General features: G+C 60.5%; 3 protein-coding genes across 6 annotated transcripts; all 3 read right to left on the reverse strand.

Annotated features, from left to right (window-relative positions):
- Positions 1-227: 227 nt before the first annotated feature.
- On the reverse strand, positions 228-8,103 carry G6PC1 (glucose-6-phosphatase catalytic subunit 1). Its single transcript, XM_005513579.4, has 5 exons — positions 4,046-8,103; positions 2,932-3,041; positions 1,847-1,955; positions 1,550-1,665; positions 228-1,348 (listed from the first exon to the last, which is right to left on the reverse strand). The coding sequence occupies exons 1-5, from the start codon at positions 4,273-4,275 to the stop codon at positions 837-839; spliced, it is 1,077 nt and encodes a 358-aa protein (XP_005513636.3). The 5' UTR covers positions 4,276-8,103; the 3' UTR covers positions 228-836.
- Positions 8,104-8,257: 154 nt separating this feature from the next.
- Positions 8,258-12,546, reverse strand: LOC102088654 (amine oxidase [copper-containing] 3-like). Its single transcript, XM_013370869.3, has 4 exons — positions 10,851-12,546; positions 10,483-10,768; positions 9,378-9,507; positions 8,258-9,260 (listed from the first exon to the last, which is right to left on the reverse strand). The coding sequence occupies exons 1-4, from the start codon at positions 12,418-12,420 to the stop codon at positions 8,958-8,960; spliced, it is 2,289 nt and encodes a 762-aa protein (XP_013226323.2). The 5' UTR covers positions 12,421-12,546; the 3' UTR covers positions 8,258-8,957.
- A 1,362-nt stretch (positions 12,547-13,908) lies between these two features.
- Positions 13,909-22,392, reverse strand: LOC102095916 (amine oxidase [copper-containing] 3). Of its 4 annotated transcripts, XM_021280979.2 has the most exons (5): positions 21,817-22,392; positions 16,639-20,412; positions 15,262-15,547; positions 14,691-14,820; positions 13,909-14,528 (listed from the first exon to the last, which is right to left on the reverse strand). In XM_021280979.2, the coding sequence occupies exons 2-5, from the start codon at positions 18,203-18,205 to the stop codon at positions 14,244-14,246; spliced, it is 2,268 nt and encodes a 755-aa protein (XP_021136654.2). In that variant the 5' UTR covers positions 18,206-20,412; positions 21,817-22,392; the 3' UTR covers positions 13,909-14,243. The 4 variants fall into 4 exon arrangements, with proteins under 4 accessions (XP_021136654.2, XP_064895323.1, XP_064895322.1 ...); XM_065039251.1 differs by lacking the exons at positions 16,639-20,412; positions 21,817-22,392 and adding an exon at positions 16,142-16,609; XM_065039250.1 differs by lacking the exons at positions 16,639-20,412; positions 21,817-22,392 and adding an exon at positions 15,697-16,608.
- Between the last annotated feature and the right edge of the window lie 59 nt (positions 22,393-22,451).

A 22,451-nucleotide genomic window follows, 5' to 3' on the forward strand; every position in this document is an offset into this window, starting at 1 on the left:
TCCTGGGGAGCAGAGCCCGACCCCCCTGGCTCCAAGCTCCTTTCAGGCAGCTCAGAGATCAGAAGGTCTCCCCTCAGCTCCTGTTCTCCAGACGCTGCGTTTGGGTGAGCGGTGCCCAGATTCTGCACCAGCATCACCCACCAACCCCACACCAGGGCGGAGCAGCAGCTCTGTCCCGGCAGCTCGGGGGCTGATCAGCGGCCGGCAGGATGCCCAAACTCCCCAGCTAAACACACCTTTGGCTTTAATAAAATACCTCTTGTTTACAGACACATCCATATGTATATGTGTATACAGGTAGGCGTTATATACACACATGCATATGTGTACCCCGTGCTGCTTCACACAGCTGCCAATACTGAACCCCTCAGGGCTGGGGGGGCTCCCACAAGCCAGTGTTTTATCTCCAGATCACAGTTTCTGCCCGTTGCTGTAACAGCTGCCTTGCCGGCAGACCCCGAGCACCCATGGGTGGGCGCCCCGCTCCCGGTGCTGCCGTCCCCAGCGCTGTGCTTGGAGCTGGCATGTCCCCAAGAGCTGCAGGGGAGTGCAGGGTCCTCCCTGGGCTGATGTCCCCAATCTGTGGGTGCGGGAAGGGCAGCAGGAGAGCCCTGGGAGCATGGGGACCAGCTGGCCACACGTCCCCCGAGCCTACGGCACAACCGGCATCGCGTGTCCGTGCCGCGGGAGCCATCGGGCAGTGCCACCAGCCCAGCCTTTGCTCTCACCTCCCGGTGCAGTCAGTCTGTGCAGATTCAGCGGGGAGCAAACAGCGGCTGGGGTGCACCCGTAGTCTGGTGACTGTCCCTGAGGTGGCCACCTGCTTGGGGACACCCCTAGACGCCCTTCTTGTCCTGCGTGGCCAGGAGCTGCGAGACGCAGTAGGGGATGAGGCCGACGGTGGCCAGCGGCACGGCCGCGCTCTTGCAGAACGAGAGGACGTAGAAGAGCAGCTGCATGTGGGACGGCGGCTTGAAGGCATCGAAGAGATGGAGGATGAGGAGGGAGGCGGCAGCGCATCCCAGGCGGAAGGGAAGATGCTGGCCCTGCTTCCCCCGGCAGCTCTCCAGGTACATGTGGGAGTTGAGGGCCAGCCCCAGCCCGAAGAGGATGCCCAGGTTACGGAGGAGGCTGGCGAAGGGGGTGGTGTCCATGTGGACCCACTCTGGACGGTCGCACCACCTCCGCGCCTTCTCCAGCGTCCAGAGCAGGTCCACGCCGAGCACCCGCAGCAGCAGGTAGAAGCCCAGGGCAAAGCTGAAGAGGAAGAAGGTGATGCCCAGGTACTGGCGGAGGCTGGCGTGGTAGATGCAGTGGATATGCTGGAAGGTCTTGGCCACGGCCATCCCTGCAGGTAAGGAAGCAGGAGAGGAGGGGGGACAGTCAGGGGACAATCGCCTGCCTTGGGGTGGTGGGGCCAAGTGGACCCACAGCTGCAGCTTCACGTCACAACCCCTCGCGTCTCTGTCAGACCGTGTGCCCGTCCCAGCGGTGCTGCGGTCCAGCGTGGTGGTGCAATGGGGACAGAATGGGGGGTTCATGCACTCACCTGAGATGACCCCTGCGATGACCTGGTGGGGGAAGTGAGCGGCGATGAAGACTCGGGACAGGCAGACGCAGACCTGAACGGCCCAGAACCCCGTCCAAAGCAGTGTCCACAGCACCCTGCGAGGGGCAGGCGGCCACGTCAGCGCCAGGGCCGGCTTGGGGGGCATCGCCATCACGTCCCCGGCCACCCAACGAGCCCATCCTCGTGCACCCCCCACCGCGGTGCCGCGGCCTGGCTGCCCACAGCTGTGTGCCCGTCAGCTCTGCCCGGCACAGCTGGGTTTGGATCACAGCTTACCAATATTTGAGAGTCCTCGACTGCTTCTTCCCGGTGGCAGAGGAGAGGATGGCCGTCACCATGACACAGTACACGCCTGCTGCGCCCATGGCGTGGCCGGAGGGGCTCCCTGGGATGGAGGAGAGCTGCAGGTCAGACCCCGCTTCGTGCCTGGGGGGCTCCCCGGCAGCAGCCCAGGTCCCTGGGGCTGTGGCACTGGGTGACACGGCACTGGGCAACATGGTACCGAGCACCTGTCCCCTGGCAGTCGCGGTGCCACCTCCATGGCAGGCGCCCAGTTCCCCCAGTGCTGGAGAGGGACATAGCACGGCAGGGACAGTGAGGGGACGTGGGTCTGGCTCCATGGCCTGTCTGCCAGGCAGGACCGGACAGAGGGCACAGGGCAGAGGGCACCGAGCATCCCTGATGATTTCTACACTGATGGTGATGAACGCCTGGCCCAGGTTGGCCAGAGAGGTGGTGGATGAACCATCCCTGGAGACACCCCAGGCCAGGCTGGACGGGGCTCTGAGCAACCTGAGCTGGTGAAGATGTCCCTGCTCATGGCAGGGGGGGCACTGGGGGAGCTGGGAAGGTCCCTTCAACCCAAAGTGTTCTGTGATTCTATGACAGCTCACACTGAGCATGCAGGAGTTGCCTGCAGCCCATCCCCAGCTCCCCTGGAAAACCATGGGCAAAGTACAGACAGAGCTGCCCTGGAACCGGCTGAGCCCCTTCCCCTGGAGCAGCTGCCCACGATGGTGCCACGAGGGGCAGCACGGCCTGGGCACGGCCAGGGCTGCGGCTGAGCACGAGCAGCGTTTGTGCTGCAGCTCCACGTCTGCACCGGGGTCAAGGTCTGCTCCGCGCAGGGGCTGTCCTGCCTCCACCCGGCAGCACCGCGGGGGACAACGCTGCAGTCTGGTGACAACAGCCGGGGACGTGTGCCACCGGCAGGCTGCCAGCCGCAACACCAGCCGTGCCAGCATCCCCTTCCCGCAGGGACTGAGACCCAGAGTTGGCAGCTGCGTGTGCATGTCCCCACGGGCAGGTGCTCACTGTCCCCACCGGGGCTGGGGGACCCTATGGGGGCTGGGGGACCGTACCAGGGCCAGTCTCGCAGGTGAGCGGGAACTGCTGGATCTCTGGGGCGGAGGCGTTGCTGTAATAGTTCGTCTCATGGACCCACCAGTACGGCCTCTCCCCAAAAAGGATCCTGAAAAGAAAGAGCGGAGGCTGTGGGGTCCTGGGCAGCAGAGCAGGTGCGTACGGCTGCGGTTCCAGCTCTGGTCTGGGAGCTGGAAGAGGCAAAGAACCCAGGAGCGGTCCAGGGTGACCCATCAGACACAGCATCCCGCCGGCTGCTCGCTCCCAACAGCCGACACTGCACGTCTGTGTCCCTGTCCCCATCTCCTGAAGGGAAAGAGCAAAAGCTTCCTGAGAGCAAATCAACACGCTGAGAAAGAGGAACAGCGTCTGCTTCTTCTACATCGTTTTCAGACCAAGAGCAACCATCTCATGTTGGCATCAGAGGCCACCTGTCCCTGTCACACGTGCAGGCAGCGTGGGGGATTCGAGCTGTGGGGAGGATGCAGCGCTGGAGCAGCCGACTCACCCCGCGGGGACATGGGACACAACCCATGCACATGGGCACAGGCAGCCCCAAAACCTGGGGACGCTGAAATGCAGCGATGGGGACGGCACCACGCTGGTCCAGCACCCCTGCGGCCACTGGTACCACAGTGGGGACAACAGCCACGGCTACCGGCTGGCAGGGTGGATCATCCCCCCAGGTACAACGATGCCATCCCGTGCCCAGAGCGGTGGCCATGTCCCTCACATCCTCCCACCATGGCTCCTTTTGTGTTAAAGGTGCTGGCATCACCAGGAAGGGGATATCAGTGCAAAACACTCACCTAAAAGATCAGGGGTGCACCAAGCCCTGATCCTGCACATCAGACCCATGCCAGCCCACCCCCTTGTCCCCCCACCATGGCAAGAGGCTCCGTGCAGCCCCAGCTGATGGTAAAGGGCTCTGTTTGCTGGAGGCTCCATCTCTCTGCCCGTCTTGGGGGGGAGCGACCACCACCAGTGCCAAGCTGGGGGCCAAGTTCTGCTCTTTGGTTTATACCAGCGTCACGGTTGACAACGCACATCTGGCTGGCGTTGGTCCAGCTGTGCCAACACGCCCGGCGGGAGCCATCACACAGGGGCACTCACCACTTGAAGACGAGGTTGAGCCAGTCGCCAATCACGGCCACCCAGATAAGCCTGATGCCCACCGACTCACTAACGTGGAACCAGATGGGGAAGAGGACGAAGAAAGCGTTCCGGAGATCGGCGGCAAAGGAGATGAAAAGGAACCAGTCCTGGGAGCCCTGGAAATGCTGCTGCAGCCAGCGCGTCGCCTGGATGCCCGAGTCGTGCAGGACGTTCATGCCGGTCTCCATCCTCCTCGCAGCCGCTGCCCTCGGCGCAGCTCGGCCGTCCCACCGCGCCGCCGCCGTTTTATACCCTGCGGGCTCTTGTTTGCCGCGGGCAGGTCGCTTGTCCCAGAGCTGATCTTTGGACCCAAAACCACTTTTGCCAAAGGTGCATCACCCGGGGCGGGGGGTTGTTGCAAATATTGCTTGGAACAAGTTACATAAAAGGGAAAAAACAGGCTGTGAGGGCGCGTGGAGCGTGGGGTGCTCCGGCAACAGCACCTTAACCCTTCCCAGCATCGTCCTCTGTCCATGCATGGGGGATCCTGCATCACTTTTAGGGGGTTCTGCAGCCCCTGCTCCTCCTGAACAACAAACAGTTCAGCTGCTGAACTGCAGCATTTGCTCCGTTATCAGGGAGGAGATTCAAGCACCTGCACTCGGTGTGAAGGGCACCACCGAGCTGCTGTGGCTTCTCTCCATTCCCTCTGCCAGCACCTAAAGCAGCACTGGAGCATCACAGGGATACCCAGGGACACCACAGGGATACTCCGAAACATCACAGGGATACCCAGGAACACCACAGGGATACTCTGAAGCATCACAGGGATACCCAGGAACACCACAGGGATACTCCAAAGCATCACAGGGATACCCATGAGCAGGGACTGGGGGGTTTGCAGAGTGGAACGCAGGCTGCCCCCACCCCCCATCAGCTGAAACCTCCAGCTGATGAAAAGCCGCCTTGCTGCCGCTGCCCGCGCCAGGACTCTGCATGACGGGAAACTTTCCAAGCTGTTCCTGGAGCTCCCGCAGCCTCAGACGGAGCGGCTGGCGGAGCTCCTGCCTGCCAGGGCTGTTTGTCTGCTCTCTGGTGTGGGGTTAAAGAACCTTTGCAAATGAGTCCCCGGGGAGGGCAGGCATTCCTCCCAGCACAGCTGCGCTGCCTTAACCCCCTCCTGCACAAAACTGCCCCGTCACACCCTGCTGGCGGGGATGGAGCTGAACAGGCCACTCGTCCCGCTTGTGACAGATCCCTGTGGCATTTTCCTCCCTACTGTGCTGTTGCTGGCACGGCAGCTTTATCGTCTGGTTCCTCCCAGGGTGGTAGCGCTGGATGAGTAACACGGAGGGTTATTCTGGGAGCCCAGGACACAGGGTCAGCCTGGCAGGAGAAACCTCCTTCCCCAGCTCCGCCTGGCACACGGACACGCAGCAAAACAGGCGGCAGGGGAACAGGCAAGGAGGCGTTAATGATTATCAGCCAGTGAAAATGCATCACTTATCTCCCTCCTCGAGAAAGTTCAGGTCAAGATCCTTGAACCGCTACCCCGGAGCTGTTTGCCAGGGTGCGGAGCAGGCAGAGGTCGTGTCCAGCGCCGTCCTGCCCACAAACCGGGGGCTCCGCGGGCAGCATCCTCCCCCTTTGCCTGCACGTAGCCTAGCGGGGGGCTCAAAAGCAAAACCCAAGCAAACCTTCCTCCCTGGAACACAGGCACGGAGCTGCTGGGCTGAGGGAGAGGGACGGTATTTCCAAATGCAGCTGGATAATTAGAGATCTGCATTTAATAGCAAGAGGCTGGGGCAGATCTGCAGCCACAAACCAGCAGTGTTCCCTGGTCACAGCCCAGCAATGTCCCTGCTCCGTGGGCAGCCTGTCCCCAGGTCCCAGGAGCTGCCCATCAGTTTCCCAGCATCCCTAGTTCACACTGGCAAAGGAAACGGTGGGCACTGCCAAAGCCTGACCCTGGGCTCAGCATTCTTGGTCCAGGCTGAACCAACCATGTCCCCAGGGATGGAGAAGCCCCGTCAAGGTTGGGGATCCCGGGATGGCCGTGGCTGTGCACGGGGGGATAACACCAGGGGTCACACCGGTCCTGCCAAGTCACAATTTCCCAGCTGCCATCAGCGAATGGGAAATGCACACAAAGAAAAAATGGTGCAAATGGTGCAGGATCAGGCGCATCCCTGCCCAGGGCTGCTCCGGCCAGCCTGGCCTCGCTGCTCCCAGGGGTACAGAACCCAGCGTTCCCGCCCCCACATCGAGCTCCCAACCTACAGAAAAACCCAGCAAATCAGATGTTTGCACAGAAGTGGAATTGCTCGTGCAAAACAAATCCTCCAGCAGCTCGTTCCAGGGTCCTCACTGAGAGCAGCTTTGGCCAGCGCGGAGGAATGCAACGGACTTGGCTTCTGCATCAAAAATATTTTGAAACAGTCAGCAATAAATTCTCCCGGAGAGATTTCACAGCAGAAAACGGGGGCAAAAGGCGTTGGGGGATGGGGACTAGTGTGCTTTAGTCCCCTTGGAAAAAGTCACTGCAGGAAAACTGGGGCCACAGCAGGGAGAGGATGGGAAATGGGATGGGGCAGCCGCCTCCTCCTCCCAGCACGGCGGGGCCAGAGCAGTGCAGGGTGAGCGCGATGTGAGGGTGATAACGAATGAGGGTGATAATGAATGAGGGTAATGAGACACTGGCTCAGGTTGGCCAGAGAGGTGGTAGATGAACCATCCCTGGAGACACCCCAGGCCAGGCTGGACGGGGCTCTGAGCACCCTGAGCTGGTGAAGATGTCCCTGCTCATGGTGGGGTGAGCTGGGAAGGTCCCTCCAACCCAAATGGTTCTGTGATTCAATGTGTCTATGATTCTATGGCTCGCCAAAGTGCTGCCAGTCGAGCTGTGCTCCAGTGGCCCCCTGCCAGCCTGGGGCTGCTTTATTTCTGCCCTGAGGTCTGTGTGCAACGAGCCCGATGCGCTGGCAGCCCAGGAGCTGTGTGCCAGCAGTGGGACACGGTGTCCCCGCGGCTCCCCAGGCGCCGGATGCAGCTCCGGGAGGCGCAGCACACGCGGGTGCTGGACCGTGATGTGCCGCACGCGGTGCCGAGCTCTCATCCAGAAAGTTCCCAGCCTGCTGCAGGGGCCGCAGCCCGAGCACGGAGCACGGCTGGTCCTGCCTGCATCAGCACGCGGGCAGAGTCCAGGCAGCGCTCGCACACACGTGGGCACATTGGTGGCAGGTTGGGAGCAGGCTGGCTGCCACCTCCCCGTTGCAGGGAGCATCCTGCTGGCTCCCCCCGCACCCTGCAAGGGGCCTCCAGGACCTGTCGCCCCAAGGACCACCCCTGTCTGATGTCCCCTCCCTGCTGCAGAGCTGAGCTGGCTCCCAGGGGACACATCACTGCTGTTTGGGTTCCTGGAGCCCATCGCAGCTCCATGGGCAGACCCAGCTCCCAAAGTGAGGGGTCAGGGGGGACAGACACCCGCCATGCCCCCAGCGATGTGTTGGCCAGCACTTGGCACCTGCAACCATGCGCCTGGGCCAGGGTGTGAGGCTGGAGCTGAACCACTGTCACCAAGTCCCTCAGTGTCCCCTCCCATCCTGGCACAGCATGGACGGGCTCCGGAGGATCCCGCAGCCCTGTCTGTGCACGCAGCCAGAGGCACGGGATCAAGGGTCCCCACACGGGCAGGGGCTGAGCACACTGGGCAGCAGCCAAGGCCAGACCCGATTAACACGGCTGGGTACAGCCGTTATACATTAACTCCCTTGTTTGTCCATATTCCCCAGCAGGAGCCTCCTGCCATGCGTGGGGTCCAAGAGCACGGCCGGTGCACGCCGGCGCAGCCGTGCTGGGGGATGTACCAGCCCCGTAGCCCTCGGGCCCCCGCAATCAGGGTGGGCTGGACATGAGGAAGGAATTGTTGCCCTGAGGGTGGTGAGAGCCTGGCCCAGGTTGGCCAGAGAGGTGGTAGATGAACCATCCCTGGAGACACCCCAGGCCAGGCTGGACAGGGCTCTGAGCACCCTGAGCTGGTGAAGATGTCCCTGCCCATGGCAGGGGGCGCACTGGATGCACTTTGAAGGTCCCTTCAACCCAAACTGTTCTGTGATTCTATAAGCATCAGGTTATTCTGGTTACAAAACAGCAGCACCCGCAGCATCAGCAGCACTGGGGCTCTGGCACCAGCCACGAGAGCCGCAGCAGCACCCATGAGCAACGCAAGAGTTTGGTCAGAAAAAGCACCCGAGCGCCTGTTTATTGGTGAAGGGTGGACAAGGGGCAGCTCAGCCTGGGCAGTACCTGTCCCACGGTCCTGTAGTGCCATTCTGCAGGCTCCTGGTCCCTGTCCCCAGAGCCTGGCACTGCCACAGCAGCCAGAGCTCAGCACCACCTGGAGCTGCAGGAGCCGAGGGGCTGGGTGGATGCTTTGGGCATCCTGGAGCTGCTGGCTCCCTGTGGACCAACACCCTCAGGCCACAGCACCCCACACCACCCGCTCCCGTCCCCCTGGGCAAAACCTTGGCACGGGCCACGGCTCCACGGGGAGCTGCGGCTTAGTGCAGTGCCCAGCGCCACAGCCCTGCGTGCACCCACCTGCCTCAGGGAGGTGACAGGAGCCCCAATCCCACAGCAGGAGAGCAGCCATGAGCACCTTTGGGTGGCCTCATGGATGAAGTCTCCAAAACCCACTCCTAAGGGATGTTTTTCGGAGGCTTTGAGTCCGCCCTCAACAGCGCTGCGGTGCCAAAATGAGCTGAGCTCCACCAAAAACCTGACCCTGAGCAGATCACACCCCAGGGATGGGGAGAGCAAGCCCTGGTGCGGTGGCAGAACCAGCCCATCTCCACTGTCACCACCGGAGCCTCTCCAAGGACACGGACCCTCCGCAGTGGTGGGGACGGGGACAGCGGTGGCCCTGTCCCTGTCACAGCCCGTCGGGCGGTGGGGCCAGGCTGAGGTTGAGGAAGCCCCCATAGCGGAATGGGGGCAGGTGGGGGGCACAGGCGGCATTGGGGGACAGGCAGGCGAGGGGGTTGACCCCGCACGCTCCGGCATCCTGCTCACTGCTGAAGTACACGCTGTCTGGTGAGTCCACCGATGGATCCTCATCAAAATAGTTGTAGGGCCTCAGGAAAAAGCCAACACCGTTCCCCACCGTCACCGTGTTGGGGACGTCTTCAGCGTGGGGGATGTGTAGGAACCCCACAGAGATCCAGGCAACCAGGTCCTGGGTAGAATGGGAACCGGGTACCACATCAGGCTGAGCGGAACCTTCCAGCCCAGCAGTGCCCCGTTTGGCACCCGGGGCGCTCAGCTCCCCTCCGCCCCGGGGACCCCAGCTCACCTCGTTGGTGATGGTCTCGTTGTCGATGAAGTCGGCGAAGGCCACGGTGGGCGTCCAGGGGTCGTTCTGGTTGTAGACGCTGGTGCTGGTGGGTTCCTCCTCCTTCCGCCGGGTGACGGCCAGTTGGTACCTGGGGACGAGACAAGAGATGGGGGCAGCTCCAGCACCTCCGGGTTGGCACGGCTGGGAAACACAAGTGAATCCGGGCACAGATGCTGCTGCTCGCTGCCTGACCATGGCCACTGGACATTTTTAACTCCTCCAGCCCCCCCGAGCACGGAGCCATTAAATTTCACCCTGACACTGAGCCAGTTCTGTGCTCATCCCGGGTTCCAGAAAACATTCTGTCCTCACATGAAGATGTCAAGACCCGGGGAGGCCAGATCTTCCCCTGGGAGTTTGCTCGACAGCCCAGTGCCCTCACAGGGAAAAAAAATACATGTGGTTGCTCTAAATTATTCTTATCATGGGGTCAGATTCTTGCCTGTGAACTACTATGAACAGATGTCGTTGAGCAACTTTTCAATGGATTCTCAGAGCCAAAAAATATGCGTGTTTGCTGTTTAACCCTTCCTAGAATCACAGAATCATTTGGGTTGGAAAAGCCCCTCAAGATCATGGAGTCCAACCATTAACCCAACCCTGTCCCTGCCCCATGTCCTGAGAACCTCATGTCCGTCTGTCCAGCCCTCCAGGGCTGGTGACTCCAGCACTGCCCTGGGCAGCCTGTTCCAATGCCCCACAGCCCTTTGGGGAAGAAATTGTTCCCACATCCAACCTCAACCTCCCCTGGCGCAACTTGAGGCCGTTTCCTCTGCTCCTGGCGCTTGTTCCTGGGGAGCAGAGCCCGACCCCCCTGGCTCCAAGCTCCTTTCAGGCAGTTCAGAGATCAGAAGGTCTCCCCTCAGCTCCTGTTCTCCAGCTGAACCCCCCAGGTCCCTCAGCCGCTCCATCACACTTGTGCTCCAGCCCCTTTCCCAGTTTCATCTCCCTTGAGGCAGCAGCCCCTCTCGAGCTGGGATGCAGGAGCAGCCGGGGATGCGGTGACAGGGTGGGACGAGAGGGGATGGGGGACACACACACCCCCACCAGCCCCAGCACCCACCTTCCCCAGCTGATGGACCTCTCCATGGAGCTGCTGACGGGCAGGTGCTCCCCGGCGAAGCTGTTGATCTGGATGCGGTAGCTACGCGAATGCCCCCACTTGTTCGGCTTGGCGCTGGCGAAGGAGAGGTAGCGGGGCATGGGGGTGTTGAGGGGGAACGCCGCCTCATCCTCCCTCTCCAGCCTCTCTCTGCGGAGGTACAGCCGCTCCATGGTGTTTTCCATGCTCCACGGGTCTTTCACCAGCTCATACGCCGTGTTCTGGGTCTCCAGGGAGTTCAGCTGCCCTGGGAGGCAGGAGAGAAAAACCCTCTTGAGCTCCGCACGCCGGGCAGAGCCGCGGTCGCGCACCAAGGCGCCCAGACCTACCGTCAACATCCAGGTCCACCTTGTAGTGGATGTGGTGGAGGTGCATCGTCCCCAGCGTGTGGGGCCCAACCCTGTTGCCGTACTTGGTCCCTTGGCCGTGGAAGAAGGCAGAGCTGATGTAGCCGGTGGCATGAACCCGGACCTCCACGGCCCCGCTGCTGTGGAACATGAAGTCCCAGATGTAGTCGTAGTTGATGAGAGTGGAGACGGTGCGGATGACCAGCGTGTTTTTCCGCAGCCCGCCGTAGTACGAGGAATGAGAGTCGGAGAAGTGGCGTCGCAGCGGGAGGGCAGTGTCGTGCTCGAAGATGCAGAGCGAGTTTTGGTTGGTTTTGGGGGTCTCTGACTCCGACAGGTAGTGCTGGTCCACGTAGGTCGCTGTGTAGGGGCAGTCGAGGCCGCGGACGAGCTCGTAGGCGAACCTGCCGATGCCGAAGCTGCCATCGAGGTAGCGGGTGGACATGCCCCCGGGGCAGTTGGAGCCGTACAGGGCTAAGGCTTCCTGCAGACTCAGCTCGTACACAATCCTCTCCCCGCGGTACCTGATGTCGAAAAGGCGTGGGCCAGAGTTGGGGTCCATGCCGAAGGTGATGCTCCAGCCCTGGTAGGTGACACAGTTGTCCCTGACACTATAGCGGGGACCCTGAGGCTCGTACTGCAGCGGCCCCGGGGAGCCGGGTGGGCGCCGGGGTCTCATGGAGCCCAGCACCATGTCCGCCCGGGGCTTCTCCACCCTCACAACCTCCAGCGAGTTGGTCAGGAATGCATCCTCCAGCTCCTGGGTGCTGGCAAAGTACCGGCCATTGTAGAAGACTTGGCGCAGCGACCAGCGGGAGATGTGGAGGTCCCGGTGCTCCACCAACACCTCCAGCCCCACTGGTGACAGGTAGTAGCCGGTGCCAGTGACAGCGTGGAAGAGGACAAACCAGGTGGCACGGTCACCGGATTTGAAGCCCCGCGGGGCTGTGGTGAGGATGGTCAGGTCGGTCCCGTCTGAGTCGCAGCAGGCGGCGAGGACGTGTGGTGCCTTCCTCAGCTCCCGCTGGATGAGGACATTGATGTCCATGTATTCCCTGCCAGTGACGGGTCTGCGGTGGTACGGCACCTTCCCCCCGTACTTCTGCACCGTCACGTCCCGGTGATACGTCGGCGTCGGCAGCGGCCCCACTACGTACTCGGTGATGTTGGGGTCCGGCTGGTTCCCGAAGTACAGCACGGCCAGCGCCTCCCGGGCCGGACGAGCCCCCCCGGCGTCCAGGAACCGCAGCACCTCTGCCTTGGCGGGGAGCTGCACGGTCACCAAGGCGATGCAGTTGTCGGAGGGTTTGGCACGGGAGGCGTCGACCAGCGGCACCCCGAGCTGTCCCCGCAGGTACCGCACCACTTGCAGCAGCTCTTGGGGCGTCAGGTCGGCAAAGACCAGGCTGTGCCCGGCATCGGCATCCTCCTGGCCCGGGGGCCGGTGCTGGCAGGTGCTGGGGGCCCTTCCCTTGGTCAGCAACACGCAGACGAGGGCGAATATGGTGGCTAAAGCCAGCACGAGGAGGATGAGGACGGTTTTCACGTTCATGTCTGCTGAGGCACTGAGAGCTCCCGCAGTCCGGCAGGGAGGGTTTCCAGCTGCAGAATCCTCCCGCTCACACGAGAAGGCTGGGTTTGGTTTTTTCCCCTCATTTTTCTCAGCAGAGAACAGCCCAGCCCAGAGGAGGTCACAGGGGGACGTGTCCGGAGTTTGCTGGGAACCATAAAAGGCAATTTTGCTCTGCTTCCCCCAGGGGGCCATAATTTTAAATAAACTTAATGCTTCTACATCTGTCCTTCCCCTCTCCTCCCGCGCGCCGCGCTGCAGCTCTTACCGAGCACAGATGCAGTCAGCTGGGGGAAATAAGAGCGTCTCCCTTCGCCTCCTTCTCTGAACCCTGCGGACACACAGGGCAGGCAGCAGGGACTGCAGGGACAATGCTCCCCTGTGCAGAGCACTGCTGAGCTCAGCACCGCGGCCCCATCCTGCCACGACCCGCTGTCACAGCGACTGTGCAGGGACATCGTGGCATCACTGGTGGCTGCTGACAACTGCTTGTGTGGGAAGGAACCGGTCCTGCAGCTGGGAGGGAGGGGACAGCTGCTTGTCAGCCCCTGGGCTATGTCCTGGCATAGACAGGGCAGTGAGGAGGGGGGTTAGGGGGATTGAATCGTAGAATCATTTTGGTTGGAAAAGCCCCTCAAGATCATGGAGTCGAACCATTAACCCAACCCTGTCCCTGCCCCATGTCCTGAGAACCTCATGTCCGTCTGTCCAGCCCCCCAGGGATGGTGACTCCAGCACTGCCCTGGGCAGCCTGTTCCACTGTCCCACAGCCCTTTGGGGAAGAAATTGTTCCCACATCCAACCTCAACCCCCCCTGGCGCAACTTGAGGCCGTTTCCTCTGCTCCTGGCGCTTGTTCCTGGGGAGCAGAGCCCGACCCCCCTGGCTCCAAGCTCCTTTCAGGCAGTTCAGAGATCAGAAGGTCTCCCCTCAGCTCCCGTTCTCCAGCTGAACCCCCAGGTCCCTCAGCCGCTCCATCACACTTGTGCTCCAGCCCCTCACCAGCTCCGTTCCCTTCTCTCCACTCGCTCCAGCACCTCAAGGGATTTCTTGACATGAGGAGCCCAAAACTGACCGCAGGATTCAAGATGCAGCCTCACAATGAGGAGGATGACGGGATGAGGGCTCCAGAGCCCATTGAGCATCCAGGCAAAGAGGCAGCGGCACTGGCCGTGCTGCATCCCCAGTAGCCACACGGCTCCCAGGCTTGAGCTGGGAGGAACCCGGCCAGTGCGACAGGCTGAGCCCAAGCACGTCCCAGCTCTGTCCCCAGCCTCACCCCGAGCACCCACAAGGCTCATCCTTCCCCCCAGAACACCCCACCCTTCCCACCCTCCAGCTGCACCATCCCCGTGTCCACTGGGCTCCCAGAGCATCACTGCTGGGCTGTGGATGCAGGAACAAGCGCAGCTGCAGCATCATCCCCAGCAGATGCTGCTGTAAGTCATAAGAACGAGACACTCGAGAGAGCGCTGGACCAGAGTAATCGTCATGTTTTTAAACCTGAGGTCGGCACTACACAGCGCTTGCTTCTACAGCAGTGGAACAGCATTTGTTTTCTCCTCACTTTCCTCCTGCAACAGACTCAAATTCAGCAATTAACAAAGATAATGTAGGCTCCCGGCCGGCATCGTGCCAGGAGCATTATGCTTCCCTTTTGAAGAGCACTATTTAAAAAGCAACAATAAAAAGTGAAGTCATTGCAAAACTGGAAAGTTGAGACAGCTTCACTAAAAAACGGAAAATCTGAGACAGAACAGTCAACCTGGCGTCTGTGACTTGGTCTCCCGGCACCGTCCTGTAGCGTTACAGCCTGCTTATATTTTTGAAGCCATCGTAGGTGAAAGGGGGGAGGTTTGGCAAACAAGAGGCAGTTTTGGGCAGGCACGCGATGGGGTTGGTTTCACAGGCCGTCACGTCCTGCTCGCTGGTGAAAAACACGCCGTCGTGCGAGTATATGGAGGGGTCCAGGTCATAGTAGTTGTAGGGTCTCAGGAGAAAACCAACCGAGTTTCCCACCGTCACAGTGTTGGGAATATCCTCAGAGTGCGGGATGTGAAGGAAACCAGCGGTTATCCAGGCAACCAGGTCCTGGGCAAGGGAAGAGCCACAAAAACCACAGTTATTGCAGAAACTTGGAGCAGCAGGAGCAACCGAAGTCTGTGCAGGGGCCATGGGGTGTGAATCTTGGGGTCATGGACTGTCCCCTCTCAGCTGGTTATTGCGGGTCCAGCCCAGGGGACCCCAGCTCACCTCGTTGGTGATGGTCTCGTTGTCGATGAAGTCGGCGAAGGCCACGGTGGGCGTCCAGGGGTCGTTCTGGTTGTAGATGCTGGTGCTGGTGGGTTCCTCCTCCTTCCGCCGGGTGACGGCCAGTTGGTACCTGGGGACGAGACAAGAGATGGGGGCAGCTCCCTGGGGCAGGGGAGGTTCAGGCTGGGCATGAGGAAGGAATTGTTGCCCTGAGGGTGGTGAGAGCCTGGCCCAGGTTGGCCAGAGAGGTGGTAGATGAACCATCCCTGGAGACATCCCAGGCCAGGCTGGACAGGGCTCTGAGCACCCTGAGCTGGTGCAGATGTCCCTGCTCATGGCACTGGGTACACTTTGAAGGTCCCTTCACCCCAAACTATTCTAGGGTTCTATGATAAAAGCAGCTCCCCAGAGAGTCTGCAGAGCACAATCCTGCTCCTGCGGAGTAACCCCAGCCCAGGGGAGCGCCTGCCCTGTGCCCCCCCATCCACGCTCCCATCCATGTGCTGCCTCCCCAGCCGGCGGGGCTGGGGGTGTCCCTGAGCAACCGCCGTCCCCGTCAGAGCAGCCTGACCTGGCCCAGCTGACGGCCCTCTCCATGGAGCTGGCTTCGGGGACGTGCTCCCCTGCAGAGCTGCTGATCTGGATCCTGTAGCCACGCTGGTGGCCCCACTTGTTTTTGCTGTCGGCGGCAAAGTAGATATATCTGGGCATCTTCTCCTGGAGCCGGAAGGCAGCCTGTTCCTCCGTGTCCAGGACTTTCTTGGTGAGTTGTGGCCGCTCTATCTGCTGCTCCAAGCTCCAGGGCGCCCGCGTTATCTCAAACGCCATGTCCTGGGCCACCAGGGAGTTTTTCACCCCTGCAAAGCAAAAGTGAAGTAACTGAGGAGTGTTCCCATGGTCCTCCGTCCCCAGGGATGTCCCCACAGCCAGAGCTCGCTCTCCCCATCCTCCCCTCCGGTGCCCCAGGCGCCCAGCACCGGCTCCGTGGAGCAGAGCTGTCACGAACCCTGCACCGACTCAGCTGCAGCTCCATGTGCATCGCTTGTTCTCTGGTTCCTCCCTGCGACGCAGCAGACAGCGCAGGTCACCGGAGCTACGCTTCTCCTCAGGCTGGGATCTGCTTACCGGGGATCTCTTTGGTCACGGGCAGACCTAAACCATCATTTTCCCCACCCTTTTACAGCAGCAGGTGTCAATAACAGAGGTAACGCTGCCAATCCGTGCCCCCAGCACCACCAGCGCCCCTGCAGCTTTCCAGCTACTGGAACAGCCTTTCAGGCTGAGCATCCTCGCTCCTCCCAGGGTGGATGCCAGACAGAAGGAGCCGCTCTTGGACTCAAATAACCCTCCGCAGGGATCCGCTGCCAAAAACCGTGACTGTGTGCAGGAGCAGCGGAATTCACTCGCTCCCTGCAGCGGCTTCGCAGCCCGAGGCTCGGGATCCAACTTACAAGCGTTTCCTCAAAAGAGAATCGGGGATGGAGCAGCACAAGCTCAGCACCGGTCCAGCCGAACCGCTTTAAGCCAAGATACAAAAAAGGGGCTTTCCCAAGTGATAAGAAGCACCGGGACCAGCAGCAGACGCGGCGAGAGCGGGCTGAGCCCTTCGGCGCTGCAGACAGGGCTGTGGCCCCGTCTGCCCGGCCGTGCCTACAGCAACACACCCCGCGCCAAACGGGGCCTCAAGGAAACACAAACATCTCCCAGCTCCTACCTTTCATACTTTCCTGGGCTGAACACAGAGCTCGCAGACCATTCACACTGCCTGCAAATCCATGACTATTTTATACATAGGAAAATAACTTTGCAAGGAAAGAAGAGGTGAGGAGAGTGAAAAGCGGAGTTCTGGTGGCAGATATTAGGGATTCTGTGGACTAGGAGACAATCCGCGCAAAGCTCTGGGCTTTCCCGGTGTAACGGCAGACACAAAAGGAAGACCCAGACCTACCTCCCACGTCCAAATCCACTTTGTAGTTGACAGAATGGGTGTGTATCGTACCCAGCGTGTGCTCCCAAACCCTATTGCCGTATCTCAGACCGTCCCCGTGGAGAAAGGACGAGCTCGTGTACCCCGTGGCCTGCACCCTGCCTTCTACGGCCCCATTCTGGTAGAAGACGAAGTCCCACACGTAGTCGTAGTTGCCCACGGTGGCGATGGAGCGAAGCACCAGCGCGGAGTTGACCAGGCCCCCGTAGTAGAGCGACTCCAAGTTGGAGTAGTGGCGGCGCAGAGGGGAGCCCGTGTTCTGCTCGAAGATGCACAGGGCGCTTCTCCTGGTCCGGGACACCTCGGCATGAGCCAGGTAGTGCATGTCCAGGTACGTGGCAGAGTAGGGACAGTCGACCCCTCGCACCAAGGGGGAGGCGTAGCGCCCGATGCCAAAGCTGCCGTCCATGTACCGGGTGGACATGCCCCCGGGGCAGTTGGAGCCGTACACTGACAGTGCCTCCTGGACGCTGATTTCGTAGGCGATCCTCTCCCCCTTGTGCCGCACGTCAAACAGGCGCAGCCCCGTGTTCACGCTCATCCCGAAGGCAAAGCTCCAGGCCTGGAAGACGACGTGGTTGTTCCTGATGCTGTAGCGGGGACCCTGGGGCTCATATTGCAAAGGGAACGGTGCAGATGGAGGCGCTCGGGGCTTCATGGACGAGAAGTCCCCGTCCCGCGGGGCTTTTCTGACCTTCTCCACGCTGACGCGACCCTGCACGTAGGCGCTCTCCAGCTGCACCATGTCCCTGTAGTACTGCCCGTTGTAGAACACCCTGCTCACCACCCAGCGGGAGATGTCCAGGCTGCTGTGGTCCACCAGCACCTCCAGCCCCACGGGGTGCGCGAAGAACCCGCTCACGTTCTGAAACAAAACGAACCAGGTGAGCCGATCTCCGGACCGGGATCCGCGGGGAGCGGCCGTCAGGGCCGCCAGGCTGCTTCCGTCGTACTCCATCACTTGACGCATGAAAGACGGAGCTGCGGGGAACACTTGGCTTTTCAAAAACCCGCCCAGCTGCTCGTACTCCACGGCCAGCGCTGGTCTGCGGTGGTACGGCACCTTCCCCCCGTACTTCTGCACCGTCACGTCCCGGTGATACGTCGGCGTCGGCAGCGGCCCCACTACGTACTCCGTGACGTTGGGGTCCGGCTGGTTCCCGAAGTGCAGCACGGCCAGCGCCTCCCGGGCCGGACGAGCCCCCCCGGCGTCCAGGAACCGCAGCACCTCTGCCTTGGCGGGGAGCTGCACGGCCACCGAGGCGATGCAGTTGTCGGAGGGTTTGGCACGGGAGGCGTCGACCAGCGGCACCCCGAGCTGTCCCCGCAGGTACCGCACCACTTGCAGCAGCTCTTGGGGCGTCAGGTCGGCAAAGACCAGGCTGTGCCCGGCATCGGCATCCTCCTGGCCCGGGGGCCGGTGCTGGCAGGTGCTGGGGGCCCTTCCCTTGGTCAGCAACACGCAGACGAGGGCGAATATGGTGGCTAAAGCCAGCACGAGGAGGATGAGGATGGTCTTCATGTGCATGCCTGCTGCTGGTCCCCAGGCACTCGCAGCAGCGTTCAGAGCAGGGTTTCCAGCTGCTGCCTCTCTTGGTTTGCACTGGATGGATTAACACGGAAAGCACAAAAGCCTGGGAGAGGCCAGGGGAGGAGAGCTGAAACCCGCGGTGAGCAGAAAGGGCAGATCTCTCCGAGCCGCAGCTTCTGTCCTCTCCACCAGCCGTGCGCTGCAGGAGCTGCTGGGGATGCAGGGTCAGTGACTCAGACAGAGTTTCACATAATTCTGTTACTTTTTCAGTCCGGCTGAGCTTCCTGAGGCTGCCTGTGCAAACCGAGCTCTGTAAGTCAGCCGAGGCGGCCGGGACCTCTGCAGGGCTCTGACAAGCTGGGAATTGTTGTCACACTGTACGGTTTCACCTCTTTGCAGCGCACCAAGTTTCCTTGTTGATCGGGCTGTTTCCTTGCAAACATTCTCCCTGGCAGCGTGGTTCCGAGCTTGGAGTCACTTTGGATTTTAGTTTTTACTAAGAAAGCCTTTGCTGAAAACACATCCATCTGTGTAGGTAGAAAATCTTGGGCAGGGCGAAGAGGTGTCGCTCAGGATGAGATTCAGGCCCCATGAGCTGCGAACAACCAGCTCTTAATTGCCACCTCTGAGCAGCCATGCACTAATGAACCCTCCAGAATCGCCCTGAAACAAGACGACGCAGCTTCTGCCTCTGTCTCCCGTTCAAAGACCTACTGAGGTGCAGCTTCTGAGAAGTTCCCTCAAGGACAAAACCACCCAACCTGCAGCATCCAAGCAGCAGCCGGTGGCAGTGCCCAGTGTCACCGTGCCCGTTGTCACCGTGTCAGGCCACCGCTGAGCAGCCACCTCCTGGGTTCCTACCAGAGGTTGTGACCGCTGCCCGCAGCCAGCCCCACCAAACCGCTGCTGGGCTCACCACGCTGGGGAAAAGCATTGGCACAACGAGGTGGCCAAAGAACAAGATTTGGTGGTCCATCCTGCCACACGGTAGATGTTTGGGGTGGACGGGACACAGTGCTCGAGCTACAAACCCTGCCTGTCCCTGAGCTGGTGCTGAGAAGCACAAGGCATCCAAGAGAACCAGAGCTTGAGATTCAACCCAACATTTCCACTCCCGCTGCCAGCATCACCTCACCTCACCCGGCCTCGTGCTCCTCCTCCCATCAGAGTTTCCTGGTGAGAGGCAACGGGCACAGACTGGAACACAGGAGGCTCCATCTGAACACAAGGAGAAACTTCTTCCTTTTGCGGTGCCAGAGCCTGGCCCAGGCTGCCCAGAGCGGGTGTGGAGTCTCCTGCTCTGAGACATTCAAACCCCTGGGATCCTGTGTGATCTGCTCTGTGACCCTGCGTGAGCAGGGCTGGGGATCTACAGGGGTCCCTGCAACCACAACCACCCCAGGATTCTGAGAGGCAGCTCCCCCAGCCTCGGCAATTCCTCTGTAGCCAGTCTTGCCCTGGACATGGTTGTCTGGCCGTGCTCACCCGTCACCACACTGTTAGGCAGGAGGCCACACTGCCGTAAGGGACACTCCATTATCCTCACCACCACGGGCAGCATCAGCCTTCTTTAGCCCAGGCTCAGCTGGGCAGGTCAGAAACACGCACGTCTGATCTGTGCCAGCACCGTCATCGCTGCCTCGCTGGCCACTGCACCAGCAAAGCCTGCGGAGCCACAGCATCGGCTCATGTGGGGAGCTGGAGGGAGATGAGAGAAGGGAACGGAGCTGGTGAGGGGCTGGAGCACAAGTGTGATGGAGCGGCTGAGGGACCTGGGGGGTTCAGCTGGAGAACAGGAGCTGAGGGGAGACCTTCTGATCTCTGAACTGCCTGAAAGGAGCTTGGAGCCAGGGGGGTCGGGCTCTGCTCCCCAGGAACAAGCGCCAGGAGCAGAGGAAACGGCCTCAAGTTGCGCCAGGGGAGGTTGAGGTTGGATGTGGGAACAATTTCTTCCCCAAAGGGCTGTGGGGCATTGGAACAGGCTGCCCAGGACAGAGCTGCAGTCACCAGCCCTGGAGGGCTGGACAGACGGACATGAGGCTCTCAGGACACAGGGTGGTTGAGCAGTTGGACTCCATGATCTTGAGCGGCTTTTCCAACCCCAGTGATTCTGTGACTCTACGAAATGCCGATGTGTTGCTCACGCAGCCGTCTCGCTCAGCTGTGCAGGTGCACGTTGCAGCAGATTTGTTGAATTCCATTTCCTTAAAGGACAAAAAGAGCAGATCATTCAGTTTTGACTTCGCCTCTTGGTTTTGCATCCCAAGTCCCTAAAGGTCCCGGCCCAGGCCGCAATTACAGACACTCATTTTCTAAGCGACACAGCAGCAGTTTAAGAGAACTGGACCAACTCCACAGGCCTTGCTGCCCCACAAATCACAGCTCAGCCCTGCAGAGTGCCTGCGAGATGGCCGAAAATAAAAGCGTGGGAACCCTCTTCGTGCTGTGCACGTTGGATGTTCGGGGAAAAAAAGAAAGAGAAACCTTAATTTGTAATGACATCCCCACAACAAACCAGCCCGCAGCACCCGCCCCAGCCCTGCAGGACGCAAATGAAACGTTCTGTGTCCTGTCTCTGCCCCGCTACATGTGCCACGGATGCCGTGTCTGGTACCTCGCTATTTAATACCATCCCTTTCTGCTGGACTTTTCACACTGAGGGCTTTTAAAGCCTATTAACGAGCAACACAAGAATCAACCTGCCCCTCTGGGAGCTGTGCTTCAGGGCAAACAGAACAGCCCCAGATCCATCTCCATCCTGCTGCAGGAATTTCAGGAAGCAGAGAAATTAACGGGGCCTGCAGAGCCAGGAAACCTGTGTCGATACCTTCCCAACGAAAAGCCCTCAGGGATCTTTAAGGGCCACAGATGCTTGTGTATCCTCTCCAAAAGCAGCTTGAAGCTAACCTAGAATTTAAAAGATTACATATCTCACTAAACACTAACTTGTTTATGAGCCATTTGTGCACGTACCTCTTCCCGCAACTCAGCTCCCCACTCTCATCAGCCCATCGCTCCGTCCCACACGGAGGATGGAGAATTCACATCCTACCCATGTTTATTTTGGCTACCTGGTTGCTTTTAGGTACTGCCCATCAGCCCATCTTATATATACTAAACTGTATATTTACTGAACTGCACACATCTCCCAAACATCGCAAGTGGGAGCGCAGTTTGCTGGTTCTCGCTTGCACGGAAAGGTAGGTGCGGCAAAAAATAGTCTCTGGAATTTATAGAAACCAAAACCAGAGACCGACAGCTCTTGGCTGATGGAAATTCAGAGTCAGCGACTGCCAGACACCGGGGAAAGTGTACAGTACAGAAACCCCTTGGCAGCTCTCCTGACATGGGCAAAGCGTCACCACAGCCCCAGCCAGCCCTTGGCCTCTGGAAAACTCCCACTCCTGTTCTCCTGTCTCATAGGGTCAGATTGTGTGAAACGGAACAGTGGAAATTGCCTGACCCTTCCCACGCCGGCTGCATTCTCCGCTGGAGTCGGGTTTCTGGCTGCGGTGAGGAACCCCCTGTGCTGCTCCACACCAAGTCCTGGCACAACGACCCTTCCCTTGAGCTCCGTCTCAGCCCCGAGTTCCCCGCTCGATTCCCACCTTCCCCGGAGCAGCTTGGGCACCAGCAGGACGTTCCCGCACTGCCCGGAGCACCGTGGGGCCGGCGGGACTCGGGAAGCGTCTGTCAGCGAGCGGCTGCTCCTGCTTCTCAGCGGCTGAAGGTTTCGAGGCCAGACGTGCCGAGCAGGAGCCCTGGCTGGCGGCGGTGGCTCCTGTGGCCGGGCACGGGCCCCATCTAGCGGCACTGTGGCTGCGAAGGGCGGCCAAGGCACCGAGCAGCCCTGGGGACACCGGAGAGGGCTCTGCACCCAGGGCTGCGGGAGGAAGCACAACACGAACAAGGACGATCCCCTGGGGGGAGCAGAGGAGGCTTTGGTTGGGGCCAACGGAGCAGCCGAGAGAGGAACAGACCATGCAGGCGACAGAGGCACCGGCTGCAGCATCCGGGCACCGGAGCTGCCATGGACCCTGACAAACACCACGCACGTCTCCTGCAGTTAAAACCAGGATGGTCAAAGTCCCGCACGCTGGGCTGGGACAGATCACTTTAAACCCCAGAGAGTGAGCCTAACATAAGAAAGGAACAGAAACAACCTTCAGAGCCGTTCACACCACGGTCAAAAAGGGGAATGAGAACACAGAGAAGGAGCAGCTGATGTGAGAAAGGCAAGACC

The sequence above is a fragment of the Columba livia genome, chromosome 23 (assembly GCF_036013475.1).
Source record: "Columba livia isolate bColLiv1 breed racing homer chromosome 23, bColLiv1.pat.W.v2, whole genome shotgun sequence".
Lineage (NCBI taxonomy): Eukaryota > Metazoa > Chordata > Aves > Columbiformes > Columbidae > Columba > Columba livia.

Bases quoted from the DNA above. Each gene is read 5' to 3' on its own strand.
- G6PC1 (XM_005513579.4), bottom strand. From the start codon at position 4,275: ATGGAGACCGGCATGAACGTCCTGCACGACTCGGGCATCCAGGCGACG. The intron at 3,042-4,045 runs GTGAGTGCCCCT...CTTTCTTTTCAG, and splicing joins CTCAACCTCGTCTTCAAGTG to GATCCTTTTTGGGGAGAGGC. The intron at 1,666-1,846 runs GTAAGCTGTGAT...TGCCCCTCGCAG, and splicing joins TCGAGGACTCTCAAATATTG to GGTGCTGTGGACACTGCTTT.
- LOC102095916 (XM_021280979.2), bottom strand. From the start codon at position 18,205: ATGCACATGAAGACCATCCTCATCCTCCTCGTGCTGGCTTTAGCCACC. The intron at 15,548-16,638 runs GTAGGTCTGGGT...TTTGCTTTGCAG, and splicing joins AGTGGATTTGGACGTGGGAG to GGGTGAAAAACTCCCTGGTG. The intron at 14,529-14,690 runs GTGAGCTGGGGT...TCCCTTGCCCAG, and splicing joins ACGAGACCATCACCAACGAG to GACCTGGTTGCCTGGATAAC.
- LOC102088654 (XM_013370869.3), bottom strand. From the start codon at position 12,420: ATGAACGTGAAAACCGTCCTCATCCTCCTCGTGCTGGCTTTAGCCACC. The intron at 10,769-10,850 runs GTAGGTCTGGGC...CCTGCCTCCCAG, and splicing joins GGTGGACCTGGATGTTGACG to GGCAGCTGAACTCCCTGGAG. The intron at 9,261-9,377 runs GTGAGCTGGGGT...CATTCTACCCAG, and splicing joins ACGAGACCATCACCAACGAG to GACCTGGTTGCCTGGATCTC.